Here is a 21,901-nt window from a genome sequence, read left to right as displayed (position 1 = left end):
TCCGATGTGGGTGTGTTTTTACGGACCGTGATTTTGTGTGCACTGTTTCGTATTGGTAGAGGTGTAACTGATGGAAGAGAAACATCGAAGCAGGTTGCATTAAAACATGGAAAGAAATTGATTCAAGGTATGACCTCATTTGATTTCTCTGGTGTAATTAATATAAATATATATGTATAAATATACCCATTTGGGTTTGGTCTGATAGACGTTTCGGTCAGCTTAATAAACAAACATGATGCTAAAGCAGCTGTTAGCAGGAGAATAACTCTGTCAGACAGCGCGAGCTCGCTGAAGTGTTCTACATAATGTTTCCGTACTATTGTGCATCAGTTTGGATTGTTTCTTTCTTTATGGTTTACAAAAGAAATGCTATATATCTTCATGTATTCAGAGAGGAATTAATGCAGTGTAACATTACAATATTCTGTTGTGTTAAACCTACAGTGTTTTATTAACTGTAACACCACAGAGCTGATCTGGTTTTCTATAACAGCAGCTCTGACAGTAATGTAGTTCCGGCTGCAAGGCTAATCACGGGGTTATATTAATGTACACATTCTAATAGATTATCGTTTCTATAGTAACAACCAACACAGGGACTTGTAAGGCGGGGTCTGCAGTGTCAGCACTTTAGGTTCTAAAACGATATGTTTATTCTTATTAACTTTAAGAGAAAAAAAAGAGAGTGATGCGGTTAGTGACAACAGGAACTAACTTGTTTCGCAGATGTTAGACAACATAAGAAGCACATGAGAGCTAGTTAGCTAGTGGGTGACAAATGGGTACCCGAAATGGGGTAAAATAAAATGACATTTTTAATCAATAAAACACTTCGTAGAATTGGTGAACTGCTGTTGAATAAAATACTCTGGGACATGCTGTTATAGGAAAATAATCACACTACCCCATTGTTGATCATTTTCTTTTAACACCATGCCCTGTTGGGTTTTTTCTTACTGGAAGTAAAAAAAACAAAACAAAAAAAATTACTTAGTTTTGAAGTAGGACCTTCAGTATAAATAAATATTGATCCCACCCCCAGTTACAGGGTGGCGGGTCGATCACATGCCTCCACATGCCAAAGTGTATTTGGGCAAGACGCTGAACCGCAAGACACTGTCCCAATGACAGGCTAGCACCTTGCATGTGTGAGAAACAGTGTAAAGCACTTTGTAGAACCACTAAGGTTAAAAGGCGCTATATAAGTGCAGACCATTTACCCCCAAATTCCACCCATGTTCACGAAGCTCCACCCCCAGGAGCCCACAGAGAAAAGTGTTTATAACATGACTGACTGGAGGCCCATCCAAACACACACAAGTGCTCCAGACCAGAAGTCCAGACACTTCTCCAAACAGGGTTTCTTAGCTGCTTATTAATACATTTGTGCAGTGCCGGTTCTTGAAGCTGCACGTTATGTTATATGATGTTATTTGCTTTTAAAAATAATATTTTCCAGATTATTTGTACAAGTAAGAAAAAAAATGGATGATTGCACCTTTACGTTGTTTATGTATGCTGGACTGTGTAGTAAATATTTCCTCCACTTTATGTTTGGTGCTGTGTAGTATGCGATGAAGATTCAAGGGCAGGACCAACACACGATGGAGCAGGTGCCTGAGGATGCTGTGGGCAGGCAGGTGTTGTGTGATGGAGAACGGGCCACGGTGCGATACGTCGGGACAGTTCCGCCTACCACAGGTGAGATTTGAAGCACTGATGGTTTTGTATTTCCCTATTCCATTTTGATTGTCTTATATCGCTTAAATTCTTTGCAGTCACGGGTTCCTTTATGATTGCAGTACAGATTTGTTTTTATAGTGTTATCTAAGAAAATTCACATTGAACTGTTATGTACTATTTATTTTTTTTTGTTTTTCTTCTGCTTTTGTTATTACTTGTAGATTATTATTAATGGGAATTTCTTAAATGTTAAGAATCTGATTATGAAATTAATTCTGTTCAATTCAAGTGCACCACCAGTTAAGCTTAAGAAGAAAACATATCTACTAATGACCAATATTTTGACACTTATAGATTATAACATTTATAGTAACTAGTCGATGATAACCATAACAGTAGCAATTGATTGTAGATAGTAGTCACCAAAATAATAATACATTTGCAGACTTGATTATAGGTCACAGATCACACTTCATGAACCGCTTTGTTTTTTTAAACTGAAGGATTGTGGCTTGGTGTGGAGTGGGACAATCCAGAGAGAGGTAAACACGACGGAAGTCATGAAGAAGTTCGATACTTCACGTGCAGGTAATGATCATAATGGAAATGCTCAAGCCAGGATGCTTTTTTTTTTTTTCTTCACCCCAACAATCTCATAATTATTGATGTGTGATAATTTTGACAGTTTTGGCAATCCTTACCTGAATGAAAAATTGAAAGGATTTAGATTATTCAACCTAATCTCCATCTATAATCTACAAGATGTCTTTACAAATATTCACAAGAATTGCAATAAAGACATTTTAGACTAATATGCCTTTATATGGTGGTTTAATTTTGTCCCAACTGGTTACGCCAAAAATTCCTTTAGGGGTTTCACAGCGATGAGATGAATACGTATGCAAACGCAACGTTTATGTTTTTAAATTCGTGAATATTTTTGCTAATTACATTGTCTATCTTTTCGTCCAATTCTATATTATGGACTATTTTGTGTGTATTCATGACATATAATCCCAGTCCATTTCAGTTCCTGGTTATGACATTACAAAATGTGGAAAAGTTCAAAGGGGGAGAATACTTATGCAACCCACTGTAATCCGTTTCACAAACCTTTTTTGCCCTTGCAGTTCTTCTTATTGTTTGGAAATCTTATATAATATAACATTGTGTTCAGGTATGTTGTCTTGTCAGATAGTTTGATTGTACAAGAAAGAAAGAATGAGTGATAATAGTTAGAGGAAGTGCTGACACTCTGTTTGTGTTGTCCTCGGTCTCATAAGTCACCCAACAGGTGGCTCGTTCGTGCGACCTAAAAAAGCCAGCTTTGGTGTGGACTACCTGTCTGCAGTAAAGCAGCGCTATGAGATGGAGCTGCAGGACGCCATTGGAGACGAGGTAACGATTTCCACCAAGACTGTGAAGATGGTCGGCTTTGAGTCCATTGTAGAAAAACAGAGGTGAGTAATAAGATACATGTGAGAGTGAAGTGTTGTATGAAAGGTGACGTGCTCGGCAGTTCATTCAGATTGAGCAGAATTATGAGGGGTTTTTTTTATTGGTGTGTGTTGTTATTTTTTATTTTATTTTATTTTTTAACAGATTGGAGAATCTAACAGAGATCGCTCTCATGAACTGTGGAGTGTCAGGTCCAGGACCTGAAAATGAAATCAGGAAAAACACACCCAGTATCCTTAAATAAATGAAAGGAAACTTTCTTCAGGTAGACTTTCCGTTGAGTTGCGTGTGTGTGTGTGGCTGGCACATTTCTTTAACACATACCCTCAGATGTAGTTTCTTTGGATCTGTCTGGAAATCTTCTGAGCTCGTGGGAGGTTGTAGCAGCAATTACAGAGCAGCTAGAGGAACTGCAGGTACTCTATCTCAGGTAGGTATCCATCCTTCCATCCAGCCATTAATTAATTACATCCATCCATCCATTTATCTATCCATTCATTATATCATTCATCACTTACATCCATTCATTCATCCATTAATTACATCCATCCACCTATCTGTCCAAATTATGTCCATCCATCCACTTATTACATTGCTCCATCTATCCATCCATTACATCCATCCATTAAATGAATTACATCCATCCATTCATCCATCCATTCATTACATACATCAGTATATCTAACCATTGCATCCATTAAATCCATTCCACCCATCAATTCCTTTCATTAAATCCATCCATCCGTCAATCCAGTCATTAATTCCATCCATCTACACATCCATCCAAAGTATGTCCATCCATCCATCCATTTGTCCATCCATCCATCCATCCATCCAAATGATGTCCATCCATCTATCTTTTACTTACATCAGTTATATCCAGCCATTCCAATTATGTCCATCCGTTCATCCATCCACCCATTCATCTATCTATTCACACATCCATCCATCATAAGTATGTCACTATAGATCTCACAATCAGTGCTTGTTCTCAGTAGCTCCATTTTCCTTATCACAGGTTTAAAACACTACTACAGCATTACTAACCTTTCTGATATGCTTCTTCATTTTTTATAGCCATAATCGACTAAGGATTTCCTCGAACCCGTCCAACATGAGCCACGCCTTCTCCCATCTAAGAGTCCTGATGCTTAACGGCTGTGCTATCACCTGGTCTCAGGTAGGGGACAACACAATTCTCTCTCTACACACACACACACACGCACATCTTTTAAGTGTATTATGTACTTTTGTTTCATCTTTCTCCAAATGCACATGCCGTATTTACACTTATCACAAGTCTTACTGATCCATTGCTCTTCCCATATCCTTGGCAGGTGCTCCAGTGTGCCCCCATGTGGCCACAAATAGAAGAGCTTGTTCTCAAGGATAATGATATAACTGAACTAAAAAGGTCAGGCACTGCTGTAATTACTCCACATGTGAATTAGTCTTCCGGTCAACTACAAACTACATTTGTAGTTGATTGTTGTCTTGCATGCCTGTTTTATGTTTTCTGTATTAGGGTGTCAGTAGAAAGATGAACATTCCAAATGATATTTCATTTATTTTATTATATTATTGGTGTGTTCAACTGTTTACAGCATAATATAGTGATTTATTTATATACTTTTCCTTTTTTGATGTTATCTGTGCTGTACCAGATCTCTAGACTGTTGTTTGTATATAAAAATCAGAGGCGTTAATCAGGTTTGTTTTTAGGCCTGTAGATGTGCTGCAAGGTTTGAAGGTTCTTGACTTGTCCAACAACAATTTAACACAGGGAAGTGTACTACAGTTATCACATCTACCCAGGTAGTGTATATATTTCACGAACATAAAACCATAAAATGCTTTCAACATGTTGTAGCACAGCACAATGATCAGCATTACATGTTTGTTACAAATGTTCTTTCTGTTTTGTTTGGAAACTCAGGTTGGAGAAGCTGAACCTCTGCAGCACAGGACTGTCTGACATTCAGTTCAATGACACATTACCAGGTAATCGAATATCTTCTAGGCTAAGATAGATTGCTGATAGATTATTTTTAATAGAAATAGATTAAAATGATAAAGGTCTGATCCTAATTCTACTGGATTTGATATACAAATGGTTATAGCATCACCCTGGCAAGTTGCTTACAAGTATATTCGCTGTAAATGGAAGGAAAAAAAAGATCACATTTAATTCATGATGCCAGCAGTAAATAATAGCCAAATTTAGTTTAAACCACATACTGAAGCCTAATAATTTTATTTATATTATGTCTCAAGTTTCTGATCAGCTATTTATTATATAGCAGTTACATTTTTATAATTTGTCTCTTAAAGGTGCACTTTGTTATTTTTAAAAAATTTTGTCAGTTTGGCCTGTTTCCTAAAACACAACCCTAGTTGAAATTGTAATTCCCTTTGCAGGCAGAAGAGGGCTCTAAAAATGATAAACTCAACCGTTAAATATGTGAATTGGCCTCCTCTCTGAGGATGAGTAATGCTTATTTTGTTTAATATGTTTCTTCACTGCACATTAATCTCTAATAATGTTAAATAATATGTGTTTAATCTTGCAAAGGCACCAAGACTTCAGCGTTCCCTGCACTGAAGATTCTTTTGCTTGATGATAATAAAATTACTGAGGTATTAACCTTTTTAGTAAAAGTAAAGGTAAACCAGTGTAAAGTTGATGAACTGTATATAGCTTAAATGGCTTCTGTCTGTCATTGCCTTTCAGTGGGCTGTTGTTAATGAGCTGGATAAGCTGAGGGCTTTGGTGCAGTTATCCTGCTGTCGAAACCCATTGATGGATTCGGAGAAGAACCGAGAGACAACTTGGCAGCTCCTCATCGCCCGCATCAGCCAGCTGGAGATACTCAACAGGAGTCAGGTGTGTTTCATAGAGTCTTAATTAATTAATTAATTAATCAATACTGTGTAAATGCAGATAGGTCATAGATGTGTAGAGTGCAGTTTTGGATTAGTTAACAGTAGTTCAAATCACATGATAATTTAATGCGCTCATTCTTTATCGTTTCCATAGTAACACCTATTTTGTAGGGACGTGTATTGTGGATGGTCAACATAATCTAATTCCAATCATTTTTATTTGTATTACCTAGAAATCAAGGAGGATGCAAACTTTAGCACATTAGTATATTAGCTGCCTAGCAACTCGAGGTCCACCGATAGTGGATTTTACCAATACTGATAGCTAAATTGGACGGTACCTGCCTATAACCAATTAATCAACCAATAGTTTTTAAAATTGATACTGTACCATGAAGTACATGTACTGTACTTTTTTTTTAATGAAATAAATATAGAAATATGAATACATATCAACTTTACTAAATATTAAAGTAAACAAAAGATATACATCCAAACTGAACCAAAAAGTAACACTCCAAATAACAAATAAAAATAGAGACATATAAAATGAATTTAAAAAAAATTCAAATAACACAACAAAATTGGTCAGTGACTACGTTTACACGGACAGCAATAATCTAATTATTGACCTTACTCTGAGTAAGATAATATTGTGATTAAGGTGTTTACATGAGTCGCTTTTAGAATACTCCTTTAATGGACCCATTTTACATGTTATACAACATAATTAGATTAACGGCACACGTCATTATGTCACCGCACCATGCCGTCCGATGTCCCTCCAGAATTTCACGTATCAACATACCGTTTGTCTTCGTAATGGTACCGTGTATATAGTTTTGGGCATTTTTATTTTTAATTTTTACGAACGCTTCAGGTGCGGTTAATTATTTGTCACGCTGTACGTGCAAATAGACGACTGCTTGAAGCCGTGGGCTGCGTCCCAAACTGCGTACTTACCTTCTATATAGTAGCCGAGATACATGTATTTCGCCTACTACAGGCCTATAGTAGGCAAGTAAGCGGTTTTGGACGCAGCCGTGCTCTCTTGTTTGCCGTAAAATGGTTGAGCACTGCCGTGTGTGCACGTGTCCTGTCGCAAAATGCGGTGAAAACTCTCACAGGACGTTAATAATGTGATTAAGGTGTGTACATGTCTGTAATGCACCTCGATAATGCGACTAAGAAGTACTCCACCTGTCTTAATTCGATTTGTGTTTACTTCGAGTATGACCTTAATCGGATTAAGGTAATTAAAAATTGCTGTTTACATGGTAGTTTCTTAATCAGAGTATTGTCTTAATCGGGTTAATATTATATTGTTGTCCATGTAAGCACACTGAATGCCAAATTTTAAAACGTTTTTAAAATCTGTGCGGATTAATTGGCAAAACCGATCAATCGGTCGATCTTTACAAGCAACACCCCTCATGCCGAGTGTTTTGTGCCACAGGTGCTGCAGGTGGATAGAAGAGGCGCTGAGCTAGATTACTGTAAGAAGTTTGGTCGTGCTTGGCTGCAGGCTGGAGGCCACAGAGATCCGACACTGAACCGACCCAGTGCAGAGTTTATAGCACAGCACCCTCGCTACTTGACGCTTATCCAGAGTGAGTCAGCAGGCCTACTAACTCATAATAAACCTCTTTTATACAGCCTTCTTCATGCTGTAACTGCCACACTTCTGTCACTGCAAACTGATGCAGCGTGATAAATGTGTGAGATGTAGTTGCAGTGAATAGCTACGTGATACAGTGACATGTTTTTCAGAATATGGTGCACCTGATGAAGCTGAGCTGAAGGAGCAGAAACCGTTTGCTCTGAAAGACCAGCTTCTGAGTGAGTTACATCATTCATAGCAGTATCTCAAATGCATCTTTCTAAATAAATCTTTATATATATCTCGTTGTTTTTGTTGTTGTCTCTCATCAGCGATTACGTTCGAGTGTCCTGAGGACACAGAGAGGAAATCCATACAGAAGAAGCTTCCAGGTAAGAAGGTTCAGAATCATTATGTTTCTAAATAAATTGACTGCATTGGTTTGATTGAAAATTTGTGGCTTTTGTTGCTTCTTTCAGACTCGATGATCGTTCAGAAAGTGAAGGGGCTGCTGTGTAGATTATTGAAACTACCAGGTGCTGAGCTACAGCTCACCTACACCAGCTCAAAGGTAACAGCCTGCATTCTCACACGCCCTGATTTAAGTTCCAAAATAGTACACGTTTCTGTGAATATTCCCTGAAGTTTTCAGGCTCAGGCCCTGGACCTCATGGTAGATGATGCCTCCTCTACTTTCTCTTGTCTGTCATGTGCTGCTGTTTTTGTTTTTTGTTTTTAAATAGGGCTGCATAATAAGCATACATATAGCATACTGCAATTATATTGATGCCCATTGTGATGTCTGTGTACTGTGGATTGGCATGCATTAATCTATTTGATATTAAGTCAATTAAAATTTTATTTTTAGATATATATATGAAACATGTATAAAAATAAAATTTATATTGATCAAAATTCTGAGTAATCTGGAAATCATTTAGAATGCTCAGAATGTAAGGTTTTTTTGTCTGTTTGTTTTTAAATGCAGAAAAATAGACAGCCATCGTTAATATTGGCACAGGCCAAGCTTGCATTTTACAATTAACAGATCAAATGGTATACAGCCCCAGTCTGGAAAAGATAAGACTACTGGACAAAAATGTACATTATTAATACAAAATATGTTAAAATCGGCTAACCAGACTTAATCTTTTAAGAATAAATATGATTCCTACTGGGAGCTCAGAGAGAGCAGTATTTGAGTTTATCTCTGTCTCTGTCTGTCTCGCCGTCATAATGTAGGTGGCAGGTAAAGAGATCGCAATTGAAAATGACCTGAAGCCACTGCAGTTCTACTCGATAGAAGATGGGGACAGAATTCTGGTGCGCTGGTCCTGAGGACGCAGTTTGACTCTGGCCCAGTGGACTCTGGGTGATTGTTAGTCACCTGCCATAATGCGCTAATACAGAACGCTGCACAACGTGAGCTCCTCCCACTCTTTTCTCCATCTTTTCCCAATGTCTGGATGACACTGCTGATGCTGGAAGGTCTTGAGAGAGAATGGCGTGAACACAGCTCCTGTGGTCTTACCTTTCATGTGTCTGTCTGCCGAAGGACAGAGTAAAGTTATAATATTAGATGTTGTTATGCCTTGATTTCAGAATCTGTCTAGATCATGTAGAGAGGAATCTGTGTTTTCCCTGCTCTAACAGTAGGCACATTTCCAACAATTCCTGCTTTGTTTCCATCATTTCCTATCAAACTGCAGCTTTCCAGGGCAGGTGGCTTAGAAGCAGTTAAGTTTGTGTAAGATGTATTAGTTTGTGTGAGATGTGGTATGTTGTTGAATATACAGCTGTAGTCATTGGCTAGAAACCAAATCCAAAACTAATTAACATAAACTAATTATCAGGATGGAGAATAATTCACCAGGTTTGTCAGCTGCTTCTTCTTCACCTCTTTGGTTGCTGTTGGTTTATCACTGTTCTGCTCTCTTCCTTCAGCTTTCCCACTGGCCCTTGGCCCTACCCCCAAAATTTAATAACCATCATCAGAAAATGTTTTGAAATGGGACAAAAACACACCTGGGTGGCTGTTAGTATACTTTGTGGTCAGTGTATATAACATCTGGTAAACTGAACTGGTAGTAATTGCTCTTATATGTGAAGCTTACATTTGACAAATCAGTGACAAGTAACAAGCTGCATAAAATACAATAATCCCCAGAATACATGATGATGTGATTGTTCATCCCCCCTCTCCCAGGGATTACTGTTCATCCCCTCTCTCCCAGGGATTACTGTACACTCACACTTTAACTCTACAACAATTTTACCCAATGTTGAACCTCTCTAAATAGCACTCTCTCTGTGAAGTAGCAAAATTAAAGATTTCTTAAACCTTGTAAAGCCTCAACAGTTTCTGGAACTGTGGCCAAGAACGGTTCTTATGGTGTCTTTCCTGTAGTGAAAAGCTGAAGTGATGAAGTATGTTAAAACAGGCAGAACACTGATTGTGCTGTACTACTGCACTCTGTAATCAGATCTCAACACTAGATGGCACCGGTGACAAGAGACTGTACTAGTTAATAAGAATGTATAGCATTAGCAAAAGCTAATGTGAAGTGAAATCAGTAACAGAGTTAGTGATACATAAATGACATTATCTGATTGAAAATGTGGCTCATAGCCAGCGGTGCTTGTCCTGGAATTAGATGGAAGGCTAAAATCTAATATCTTTCAACGATTAGGGTTAAGCAATGCATAATATCATGAGTTCACTTTAATGACCTAATAAGAATGATGTAGGAACAATCGACAATGAGATTAAATCTACGGGCAATTTTTCACTGTGTAATCATCTGATGCAACTATTACTGATTATAGACTGCATGATTCTACAGTCTGGGCTAGAAAGGAATTAGCTCCAGCCTAGCTTCTTCATCCATCTATCCATTTATTTTCCATACCGCTTATCCTACACAGGGTCGAGGGGGAGCCTGGAGCCTATCCCAGAGAACTCTGGGGCACAAGGCAGGGGACACACTGAAAGAGGTTCCCCAACCCAATCGCAGACACAGACACACTAAGGACAATTTGGAAATAACAATTGGCTTACAATACATGTCTTTGGACTCGGGAGGAAATCAGAGTGCCTGGAGGAAACCCCCGAAGCACGGGGAGAATGTGAAAGCTCCGCACACACAGGGCGGAGGCGGGATTTTCAGGAACCCCAGAGGTTCTCAATCCCCTTGCTTCTTCTTTATATGATTGTGTACATTTCTTACAACCAATGGTGGTGCTGTTCCTCTTGGTTCCACAAAAATCTAAAACAATTTTCTTTAAGATGTTAAGAGGAATTAATCTGATTTTATTAAACCTTATACTGATGTCTTTTTATCGGTGAAACACAGGCCTCGCCCTGCTAGCTCATTTATACCTGCTGCCCTTGCTCTTAAACGTTTAATACTAATTCAATTAGCATCCGAGTTACTATCTTACAGAAGAGTCACTGCTTTTCTTGCTGGTCTTCCATTTCAAATTTTTTGTATGCATAAGCCAAGATGCATTCTTCTGAAGAGGAAGCTCACTCCCATGGGATGTAGTGTACATTCATATGTGGCAGGCTGAGCAGAAACATATGGCCTGGGCTGAGTTATAGTGCTTGGATGGATAAGCAGCAGAAGACATGCAGCTGCGCAGGAATGAGAGGCAGCCTGTTCATGCTCCAGCAGCTGCCAGTCATCAAACACACTCCTTCCTCCTGTTCCACATAGTTCTCACGATATTACACATGTTGTCATCAGAACCACTGGCACGGACCTTAAATCATGTAATTAAAAAAAACAAACACAATGTACTCCAGTCTTAAAAAAGGGGCGATGTTTTATTAGACAGCTGTATGAATTGGAAGTGATCCGATGATTCCCACCTCCTCTCCCCAGCTGCATAATCAACACGTACATGGTAACTTTATCTAATGCATAATTTGGCGAGTGTGATGCCCCATATGGCGGATGAGGTCAGTAAGGCCAGCGCACTCCCCAGCAGTGCTCGATCCAGATGGACAGCACCTTGGCATTTACCCCGATTAGCTTAAAGCTTGTAAATGTGAACATTTTTAAACAGTTCAACAATAATGAAATGAACACGCTTTCCCATTTACCTCAAGTGTAGCCAATAAACAAAGACATGTCTGATATCGAAAGTTTAATGAGGCTAATGATGTTATCAAGTAAGAAAAGCTTAATGCTATCAGTATACCAATGTGCATGTCGCAATCATGACGCACTTATTACTTTCTCCACACAGATCGGCCTTTTTTTTCTTTTTAAATATAGAGACTCTACCTTGCTCCAAAAAGTTGACTGTGTTCAAATGTTTGTTTTCCCATCTGGAACCAGTGGCGCAAACAGCCAATCAGATCGCAGCATTCAAGATCCTGAAGCTTGTGGCCAGACAAGTGTAGATGGAGCTGTGGGTGGAACCTCAGATGCTCTGCCATATCTTATACCCTTTGTACATTTTTCTGGTCACAAGCTTCAGGATCGTGCAGGTTGCATTCTGATTAGCTCTGCCTTTCAGCTTTTGAACACCATGACAATAAGCTTTTTGGAGTAAGATATAGTCAGTGGACTGGCAAATGTTGTCTCAATTCCATCAAGTAATTAAAGAGTTTTGTTTGAAGCAGGTCAAAATATAAGGTCTGTGGTCGGTCGTCCACCACGTCAATCAGATTGGCTCTTTTTGTGAAGTAGGCAGATCTTGGCTGTGGTCCCCTCTCCTCTCGCAAATGTTAGAAATCTAGCTTGTGAGATTAGTATAATGCTAAACTGGAGGCTGTGCGCGTACGTGTTAGCAACATTTTCTTTGTAGTAATAACGTAGAAGAAATGTCTTTGCTGATGGACTACATTTGGGGAGAGAAGTTAAGTGTACATTTCATTTTGGTTGTTTCTTTTAACCTGAAATGTATTTTTATAATAGTGACTCTTATATCAGCCAATTACTTTACAATATAAAAGTGGTAATCTAACAACATTGGAAAATAATTGTAACTATTATATTGATGAATGTAAATAATTAATATAATGATAATATCCAGCCCATAACTATCCCACCCCTTCCACCCCACACCCCATATACAGTCGTATTAACACAGGAAAACCAAACAAAAACAAAAAACATGGTATTTACTTGCTTGCTAAAATGCAGATGTATGGCTATATTTTGTCTCCAGATGGCTTAAGACTTTCACAGATGATGTCAATACAGTTACTGTCGATGGTATAAACATCAATCACTTAATTACCACATAACCAGTTAATAGAATGCTGACATAAATTTGAAACTATAACGATTTTAATAATTCAACAATCAACTAGAACAAGAACCGTTTTGACTTTGACCTTCTTGCCCCGGCTCACGGACCCCTGGATGTCCCTTTTGGTCACAGTTTGAAAAGCACAATGTTCCTTCCTTCTGCAGTCAATCCCAGCTCTCTGTGGTCTCTTGTTCATCTCATTTTATCACGAGACCTCCTCCTCGCACAGTTTATACAGGACTCGTAACCGCGTCTAACTTCATTTATTCCTCTTTCACACATTACTACATCACATCTGCAGTGTCCCAGGACTTAGTGATGGGGCGGGGTTTAGCGGCTGATAGGAAATGGATCTTCTCTCCCTAATTACAATATGCGATGTTTTAAATCCTTGAATTATGTGCCACAGGTGTTGCTTTGTCCCCGTCTCGTTGACACACCTGCGTGTCCATCGTTCAAGCGCTCTCGTTGCACGTGGTGTCCTGGGCGTCAGGGCAGCGGCAGGTGAAGCTGCCTGGCCGTGGCAGACACAAGTGCGAGCACCCACCGTTATTGCTCGAGCAGTAGTTTCTTTCAGCTGGGTAGAAAGTGCAATCATGAAATGAACACGTGCACGGACTACGAGTGGCAAAAATAGTTTTGCATTATTATGTAAGTTTATGGAAAAATAATCAACGACAAAGATTACTATTTGATATTTTTTCCCCGATAACAGTGCGTCCAGAAGAGTTTTATTTCTCTTACATCACAGCCTACAGATATTATTTATTATTAATTCATAAATTTCATTCGTTTATAGTTAACACTTAATGTTGTGGAATTTCAGTTATATTATAAACACCTATTAACAGATGTTTCCTCATTAACTTCTCTTTTTTTTTTTTCTCGCTCTTTGAAGGTAAATGTTACCAAGAGATCACACTTCGTCCTCAAGAAAACCTAAAGTTCTAAAACTACACCTAAAATGTCGGAAAACCTAAAAGTTCTAACTGGACACTCCTTCCGAAAAAAAAATCCAAAGTAAACCTCTCCTCCCTGAAAAATTCACCATATCGACAATTACACACATTTATCAAAATCCATTTCGTGGAGCATCTGCAATGCAAGTCTCTCTCTGTAAGTTGTTCCTTACAGCTGGATAGTTACAGCTGTGGTTGTGTACTGAACCGGACTGAGAGATTAAAGACTCAGGAAACCTTTGCAGGTGTTTTGAGTTAATTAGCTGATTAGAAATCTTCTCAGGTCGACATTTCTGCATTATAAATTCTTTATTCGAATAGTTTGAGATACTGGGTTTTCCATTTCCGTGAGCTGTAAGCCGTAATCATCAAGATTGAAACGAAAAAAAAGTTTGAAATATTTCACTTTATGTGTAATGAATCTAGAATACATGAAATTTCCACTTTTTGAATTAAATTACGGAAAAAAAATTTTCCACGCTATGCAAATTTTTTGCGATGCACCTGTAATATAGTTGCACTATTTCATCATCATAAAAATGAAAAACAGCACACCTTGATCAGTGTTTGAAGAAATATGACACCTGGAATATCAGTGTCTCCTTAATAAAAACTGAAAAAGCCAAACCTTGAGGGCATTGTGGGTACGAGGTGGTGATGCCGTACAGGCGCGATCTCTTCTGAGGCAGGAACTCATCCACCTCTTTCCCTGCCGCAAGGTCCACAGATACCACAGCTTGCCTAGAAAGGCAACGTACACAAGGCACACACAAACATTCAACCATGACCATATAAAGCAGCGTTAACTGAGCAGTCGAGGTGGAGGAACATTGATCTGTGGGTTAAAGGTCGAGTGAAGCAGCACATTCCAGTGCGAGCAAACCGAATTCCGAGGAGGTCGGCACTCACATGAGAGCCTCCATTCAGATGCGGCTGATTGTTTCATTTGTTCGGCGCATTTGTGTCAGTAAAACAGTACGTTATCAGAAATGACAAAGCGGAATAGATCATTGGACTGAAGGATCAAATAAGGATGTGCTAACAAAAAACAACAACTATTGATTCTGAGAATGCTCTTCTGAAACATTCTGCATTGCATAATAAATGTCATAATCAGACATAAGTGCATCATTGTTTTAGGAATAATATTTCATTTCTACAGCCTAGGACCGTCAATTTTTTCAGTTTTAGCATTTAAACACATTTGAATCTAAAAAAAATTGCTCTGGTTTATGAGGTGCTAAATACTTTGGGCCATACGGTTATTGGAAAATAATCAGATTATGGGTGGTAAAAGTAAGTCTGCCTCGCGTCCAGCTGCCTCACACCACCCTGTCATTCTTTCTTTTTCTTTAACAGCATGTCCCATTGTGTTTATTCCTTACCTATTACCACAGTAATGCTTTGTTTTTGCTGATATTACGCAGACGTACACTACCGGTCAAAAGTTTGGAGACACTGGACTGAAATGTTTCTCATGATATCTCAAAAATATAATTGTGCCGACGTATTCATTTCTTTCATTAGAAAACGAACATTTTATTTACAAAAAAAATATATTTTTTAAACGGACGACTCGGAGCGAAATATTCCCACGAGCAGCCGGTAAGTGTCGAGCGTAGGTGTGAACTCCTTTAATACTGTTTAAAAAGCCTCTCAGGGAGATTCCTCAAGAAATCGGGTGAGAAAATGCCAAGAATACATTTCTGGAAATTCTAGGCGAAAAGGGGGTCTGCTTTAAAGATGCTTAAATACTAAATTATTATTTTTTTTATCACAACATAATTCCCATAGTTCCACTTGTGTTACTCCAGAGTTTCGATGACTTTATTATTATTCTAAAATGTGGGGAAGATAATAAAATTAAAGAATGAGGGTGTCTAAACTTTTGACCGGTAGTGTATATGCGATTTTCAATTACACTGTTCAAATCAAATCCAATAACAACATAGATTTCCACCTAAAGTGTCTAACAAAAAAAATGTTGTTTTTTTTTGTGCTTCTGTACCTTCTCCAGTCTGTGTAGTAAAGATTTCTTCCATATGAAACAATATCGAAGGGGTACTGCAGTCCCTCCAACACCCTTCTCCTCAGCCGAGTGTAAGGGTTAATGCACTCAACCTTACGTGTGCCTGCAACATACAAACTCTAATTATTCCCAGTCACTTTACGTCAGGTTCTAAAGAAAATGTTGTGGTGTTAATGTGATGAAATCGCCAACCTGCATCTGCCCAGCACAGCTGCCTGGTATGTTGATCAAAGGACAGCCCATTGGGGAGTTCGATGTCATCACTCACAAGTACAGTCCTGTCTGTGCCATCCATGTTGGACATCTCGATCTTAGGGCCGTCTCTGTTCCAGTCTGACCAGTATAGACGTCTGAGAAGGAGGGAGAAGGATGGAACAAGAGCTCTTGGTATAACAGTCGTGCTTTGATCATTCGCTTTGTTTGGCATAAAGAATCATGATAAATATTTCATCTTTCATTATATGCCTTCCTGGTTAAATGGTGGCGAATGTGTACAATAATATGGCACACAGAAAATGACATGGCATCAGTTTCAGACTTTACAGGCATGTGAACTCAGCGCATACCCATTGACCGGGTCAGCGATGATGGCTCTGGGGTTTAAGAGGTCAGTGTCAAAGAGCATGCGTCGATGCTTTCCATCTAGCGTAGACACCTCGATCCTGTCCAATCCGGAGTCTGTCCAGTACATGTTTCGGGACAGGTGGTCGATCGCTAATCCTTCAGGACTTCCTAAATCTGTTAGCATGAAAAGAGAGAACATATCTTCAGAGGTATCTAGATCTGCCATGCCAACTAACTAAACAGCTCGATTTGAAACATCAACTGTTTGCAAGTACATCTAGAAGAAGCAGAAGTGCTCAGCTAGAAGAATACATTACAGCACTATGAATTTTTTTCTTCACATATCCATGCTTTTTAGGAAGTAGCAGTTAAGGGCCTTGCTCAAGGGCCCAACAGTAGCAGTGTGGTGGTGCTGTGGCTTGAACCCTAAACCTTTGGATCAGTAATCTAGAGCAAATATTTGAGCAAATATATCTAGAGCAATAATCTAGAGCACATAATTTGGATAATATCCATCCATCCATTTTCTATACTGCTTATCCTACACAGGGTTGCAGGGGAGCCTGGAGCATATCCCAGGGGAACTCGAGGCACAAGGCAGCGGGCACCCTGGATGGAACCAATCACCGGACACAATCACACACACATTTGCACACCCATTCACACACAATTTGGAAATGCCAATCCACCTACAACACATGTCTTTGGACTAGTGGAGGAAACCGGAGTACCCGGAGGAAACCCCCGAAGCACAGGGAGAACAGGCAAACTCTGCACACACAGGGTGAGGGTGGAAGTTGGATTTGAACCCCCAACCCCGGAGGTGCCATCGTGCCTCCCTATTTCGATAATATATTATCCATATTACCATATTTGCAACAAGAACATTAAATAAAGGAAACGTGCCATTAAAGTTGCTAGCTAAGAATTTCTTAGTAGAGAATTGTAGGAATGAGGTGCTAAGTTGTAGGAATGAGATGTTTCTACAATGAATTTGAGTGAATTCATTTTTATTCAAATGGACTTTTTAGTCTTCGGAGTTGAAGGGAATAAATCAATGACCTTTTGTGATAATGGCCGTGGGCTGGCCTCCCTCAACGCTGGCTCTGCTGATGGATGGCTGTGTGATGTCAGTCCAGTACACCATCTTGTCCACGCAGTCGTACGCCACAGCAATCACCACCTTATCCTGCGGAACACATCAGCACTGCAAGCTTTATGACTGCGTACAAGTACAATGATATTTAACATTATTTACATTAACATCATAACTACAAAACACGCCTTTGGATAATCAACTACGTTTGTTTTAAAGGGTCCATTATGTAATATGATTTTTTGTCAAACTGCTCCTTTATCCGCAGACATAACAACAATAAAAAAGACAGGCATGGTTGGCTGTTGTGAGGTGACCGCAGAATAGTTGGTCTGTGTGAAAGGAATGTAAGGCATTTCAGAGTGGGTGTTACAAATTCAGTGGCATTTTGGTCAACCATTAAAAGTCAAAATCTGCCAAATGATATACACTCTTATGACGTATATGGATTTCCTTTATAAACTTGGTTTCATAACCAATAAAGAATGCATAGTGCAATAATGCAGTTCAGATTTGTACAGGAAGTAAGGAACTGAATAGCCAATTCCACTTCTGGGGTCCTACCAAGATCACATTTACAAATAAACAGGTTTTAAACAGGTAAAATGTCCTTCACAACAATCTACAGTATATGCGTGTTTCAGATGAATAAATTAAAACCATAATACTGATCTACAGCACTTCGGCCATGTCCCACTTGCTAGATCTACACCGTTCACTTAATCTTGTTACCGAGACCCATTCACCCCTATGGAATATTAGGAATATTCCACAAGTCAAATGTTCAACACGAAGTTGCATGATCTGAATTTTTATTTTGACAATGATATTGTGAAAGTACAATCATGTGACCCAAAATTTTAAGTAAATCATTAGAATGCGTTTAATGTTCACATGCCATTACCATTGTTGCTTGAGATGTGTTAACACATTATTTAATGGTTAAATGTATGCTTTATTTGATTGAATTAACTAAAGAATTATGATACATTTTTAAGATTTGCTGCACGTTCAGACCACAAAACATGCTCGTCACCACTCCGTGGTCCTGGTTCATAGTCTTAAAGGTGCGGTTTGTCATTTTTAGACTCATTTACTACCCGTATGTTGAATTGCAATTGCAATGAAAAGATCATTATCAAGTTTTCCCTTCCTGCCAGCTGACCCCACACCCTTCTATTGAAACAAGATACACCTCGTGTTTCCTTTAAGGAAAAGCGGCAGAGGTGAGTGGTTCTGCTTCATCGTGGGGTGAAAAAAACAGCAACCTAAAAGAAGCTCTGATGAGATAAGGCTATGAAGACTATGAAGTGTGTAACCTTAACCTACGATTTAATAAGTTGTTGGAATGTCACACTTAACACATGCACACCTGTTGTTTATTTGGCACCAATGGGTTTAAAAGTTTATTTGCTTTGAGAATTTGCTTAAGGTGGTATGGGTTAATGGTGTATCCATGTCACAATGCCGGTGACTGGTTTGTCTTCGTGCGGCATTCCAAGATTGAAGTGCACTATTACCAATCATGTCCATGATAATCCGTATTTTTCTGAGGCCAGAACGGTCTAATACCATTCATTTCTCGTTTTCTCAAACTTGTTTCAAAGTACAACACTTGCCACAAGTTAAGTACTTTGTAGCCATAAAGTTAACTCGTGGCTATAATATATTAATTTGCGGCCACACATTATTAAGAAATTACCACTGTGTGTATGTACACATTACATGCTTCTTTGTACACTTGGAATTTATTTATTTTTTGCTCAGATCTGATCTATCCATCTTGCCAGTGAACATTTAGACCATTTAGTGACCCATACAGTAGCTGTCTTTAATGATTTCACTACATCAGTTTCAGTAAGTTCCTTCCAATTTTGCTTGAACTGCTTCCCCAAGTATCAAGTAAATCACCAATTTCCCCATCCTCCATTGTCGTTTTGCAGCTCCGCAGACACTAGGTGATGAAGAAGACAGTGATATACGAGTATGCACTGGGAAAAAGCAACATTCAATTCGGATCTGACCGTTCTCATTCATGTCGCATGGCCACTTCTCAGATACGTATCCAAACTAAGACCATGTAAAAAAAAAAAATAAAAAAAAAACCTGGCTCAGGTTTGATTTGGATTTTTGATCAGATTTTTCTGTCCACACAGTTCTGAAAAAAATTTGATCGAGGAGGTCACGTTATTGCAGAAAACTGAACTTCAGGAAACTAAGAAACCCTAATAAATTCGCAAAGCTGTAGGAACTCACTGGTACATGCAGCATGGTCTTAGCCTCCTCTTTCTTCATGCTGCTGCCGTCCAGGGGGATGTGATCAATTTTGCCATTCTGGGCAAAAATAAGATTAGCTCCTGGAGGTGGTGGTCTGACATCTGGCCTGGTGGTGGGGCCCACAGGGACAAAGTCCGTACCTAGACGCAGACAACAAAACGATGAACGTACTGTATGACAAAAGCAGCATTGTATTATGATCTCAAATGTATATTTTGTACAAGTGTGTTGCTAAAAGTGACACACAACACTACAAGCTCTTTCCTACTGACAAGGTGTCACTCTCATTGAGGGTTCTGACAATAAAGGCAAGAGCAGGGCAGTAGTGCGACTTTGTTGCCATGATAAAAATATAAACATCTCAAAGTATTTTCATGAGCACCATTAAAACAAGTCATGCACCTTGAAGATATAGCAAAATGAGATATTCTAATTGTAAATCAGTGGTCCAAGGAGGAATCTGACTACGTCGGACTAGCAAGAGCACAATGCTAATGAGCAGGTGCATAGTAAGGGTGGGCGATATAACAATAATATCACATTGCGATATTTGAAGACACTGAACTTTTACAACAGAGCACCAACTGTGTGTGGGTGTGTTGATATTTTTACATGCTTACATGTGGGTCTGCTGTCTGGTCCGGTTCGGGTTCCAGCGATCTCCTGGCCATTGGGGTACACGCACCAGCACTGGCCGATGCTGTCGTGGCATTGCATTGGCGAATACGCTCCATTGTGGTCACATGTGGGGATGAACTGGCCCACCGTTGGCCGTGGCCGGAAGAAGGTAGACGTGGCTGCCAGGGCTGTCTCTCTGTGTTTCTCGCATGTAGTCTTCTCACGCACTGCAACATACACACAGGAATAAAGTACACACTGTACTTTAGGGTGCTTTAGGGAAATAAATAAGTAATGGCAAAATGGTGAGCAAACACAGTGAAAGAACTGGGCAAGCAGATGAGTAAGATTAAAAATGCTTTGAAACAGTTACTACGCCTGACTCGCTATTCCAGACGTTCGGTGGTACACCACATACCAGTCACAACACAACCACTTCCCTAACACAGTCTGCCATAATTCTGCACACATGATCACACACATCCTATACTTTACAGTTTATAAACGCCAGATCAATATGTGGAAAATCAACAGACAAGGGTAAAAATCTTTGTGATTTCTGTACTGCAGCAGAAGTCTGAACATAAACACAAAAAACCCAGACATGTACAGGAAGAATAAATGCCTCTTGCATGAGGAGTCATAAAAAAGACGAAAAAACAAGAAAACCTCAGGCGTAACTGTCAAGGCGTCACTGTGGAAATACCAGCCCTGAAATCAGAAAGTCCTACAGCAAACAAGGTCTGATTTTTGTGTCAGAACATAGCAACAATTCCTGGGGCTGTATATGTGCTATCAATCAAATTACACATAATATTAAAAATGTTTTTTTTTATTCTAGAAAATAAACATGTTCATTTCTGAAACTTGGTTTTTATGGATTTTAAGATTCATTGTAGGTGGTATTAACCAGCTATTAACCAACTACGGAGATAACTCCATGCCAGAGCGAAAAGCAATCAAACCCAAACTGTATATTTAATATGGACCTGCAGAAAACGGGCTCCAGTGAAAAGCAAGACCTTCACTGCATTGCTCATATGTCGCCTGAGCTCTTTAATGAAAAACGGTCAGCAGCTACTGATTTTAAAGAATTAAACGCTGACTGCATCAGAAATGAATTCTGTAATTGCCTGTTGCACTGCATTTCACTTGCAATAGTGCCACACTGAAATGCAATCACTGTCCAATCACAGCCCTGAGCTATACTCGGGGGCGTGGTTATAATTTTAGAAAGCGAGAAGTTTGAAAGTATTGTTGTCAAGGTGGCGTTAACATCCATACAGTATAAAAGAACAGAATATATCACGTCTCATCATTTCCATGTTCCTACTGCATTTCAAGGTCATCTATCTGTTGCAGACGTGCCACACTGAAATGCAATCACTGTCCAATCACAGCCCTAAGCCCTACTCAAGGGCGTGGTTGTAATCTGAGAAAGACAGAAGGGACTGCAAGCCTCATTTTCC

At 39.2% G+C, this 21,901-nt stretch overlaps 2 protein-coding genes across 2 annotated transcripts in view; one reads left to right on the top strand and one right to left on the bottom strand.

Moving 5' to 3' along the window:
• The first annotated feature begins 8 nt into the window (after positions 1-8).
• Positions 9-13,213, top strand: tbce (tubulin folding cofactor E). The gene is made up of 17 exons (XM_017477575.3): positions 9-127; positions 1,572-1,704; positions 2,190-2,274; positions 2,970-3,146; positions 3,289-3,374; positions 3,475-3,574; positions 4,222-4,324; positions 4,482-4,558; positions 4,867-4,959; positions 5,081-5,145; positions 5,717-5,781; positions 5,876-6,028; positions 7,484-7,637; positions 7,798-7,866; positions 7,960-8,019; positions 8,107-8,198; positions 8,870-13,213. The coding sequence occupies exons 2-17, from the start codon at positions 1,578-1,580 to the stop codon at positions 8,963-8,965; spliced, it is 1,602 nt and encodes a 533-aa protein (XP_017333064.1). The 5' UTR covers positions 9-127; positions 1,572-1,577; the 3' UTR covers positions 8,966-13,213.
• The window catches only part of nid1a (nidogen 1a), a 34,415-nt gene continuing 24,855 nt past the window's right edge, over positions 12,342-21,901 (bottom strand). Inside the window, exons 13-20 of the mRNA XM_017477573.3 lie at positions 20,435-20,659; positions 19,794-19,954; positions 17,504-17,630; positions 16,444-16,615; positions 16,070-16,227; positions 15,857-15,980; positions 14,477-14,589; positions 12,342-13,466 (exon numbers count right to left, since the gene is read on the bottom strand). Coding sequence (XP_017333062.1) covers positions 13,345-13,466; positions 14,477-14,589; positions 15,857-15,980; positions 16,070-16,227; positions 16,444-16,615; positions 17,504-17,630; positions 19,794-19,954; positions 20,435-20,659 — 1,202 coding nt within the window. The 3' untranslated portion in view covers positions 12,342-13,344. The remainder of the gene's footprint in view (positions 13,467-14,476; positions 14,590-15,856; positions 15,981-16,069; positions 16,228-16,443; positions 16,616-17,503; positions 17,631-19,793; positions 19,955-20,434; positions 20,660-21,901) is intronic.

The sequence above is a fragment of the Ictalurus punctatus genome, chromosome 10 (assembly GCF_001660625.3).
Source record: "Ictalurus punctatus breed USDA103 chromosome 10, Coco_2.0, whole genome shotgun sequence".
Lineage (NCBI taxonomy): Eukaryota > Metazoa > Chordata > Actinopteri > Siluriformes > Ictaluridae > Ictalurus > Ictalurus punctatus.
This window is presented reverse-complemented; position numbering and strand designations above follow the sequence as displayed.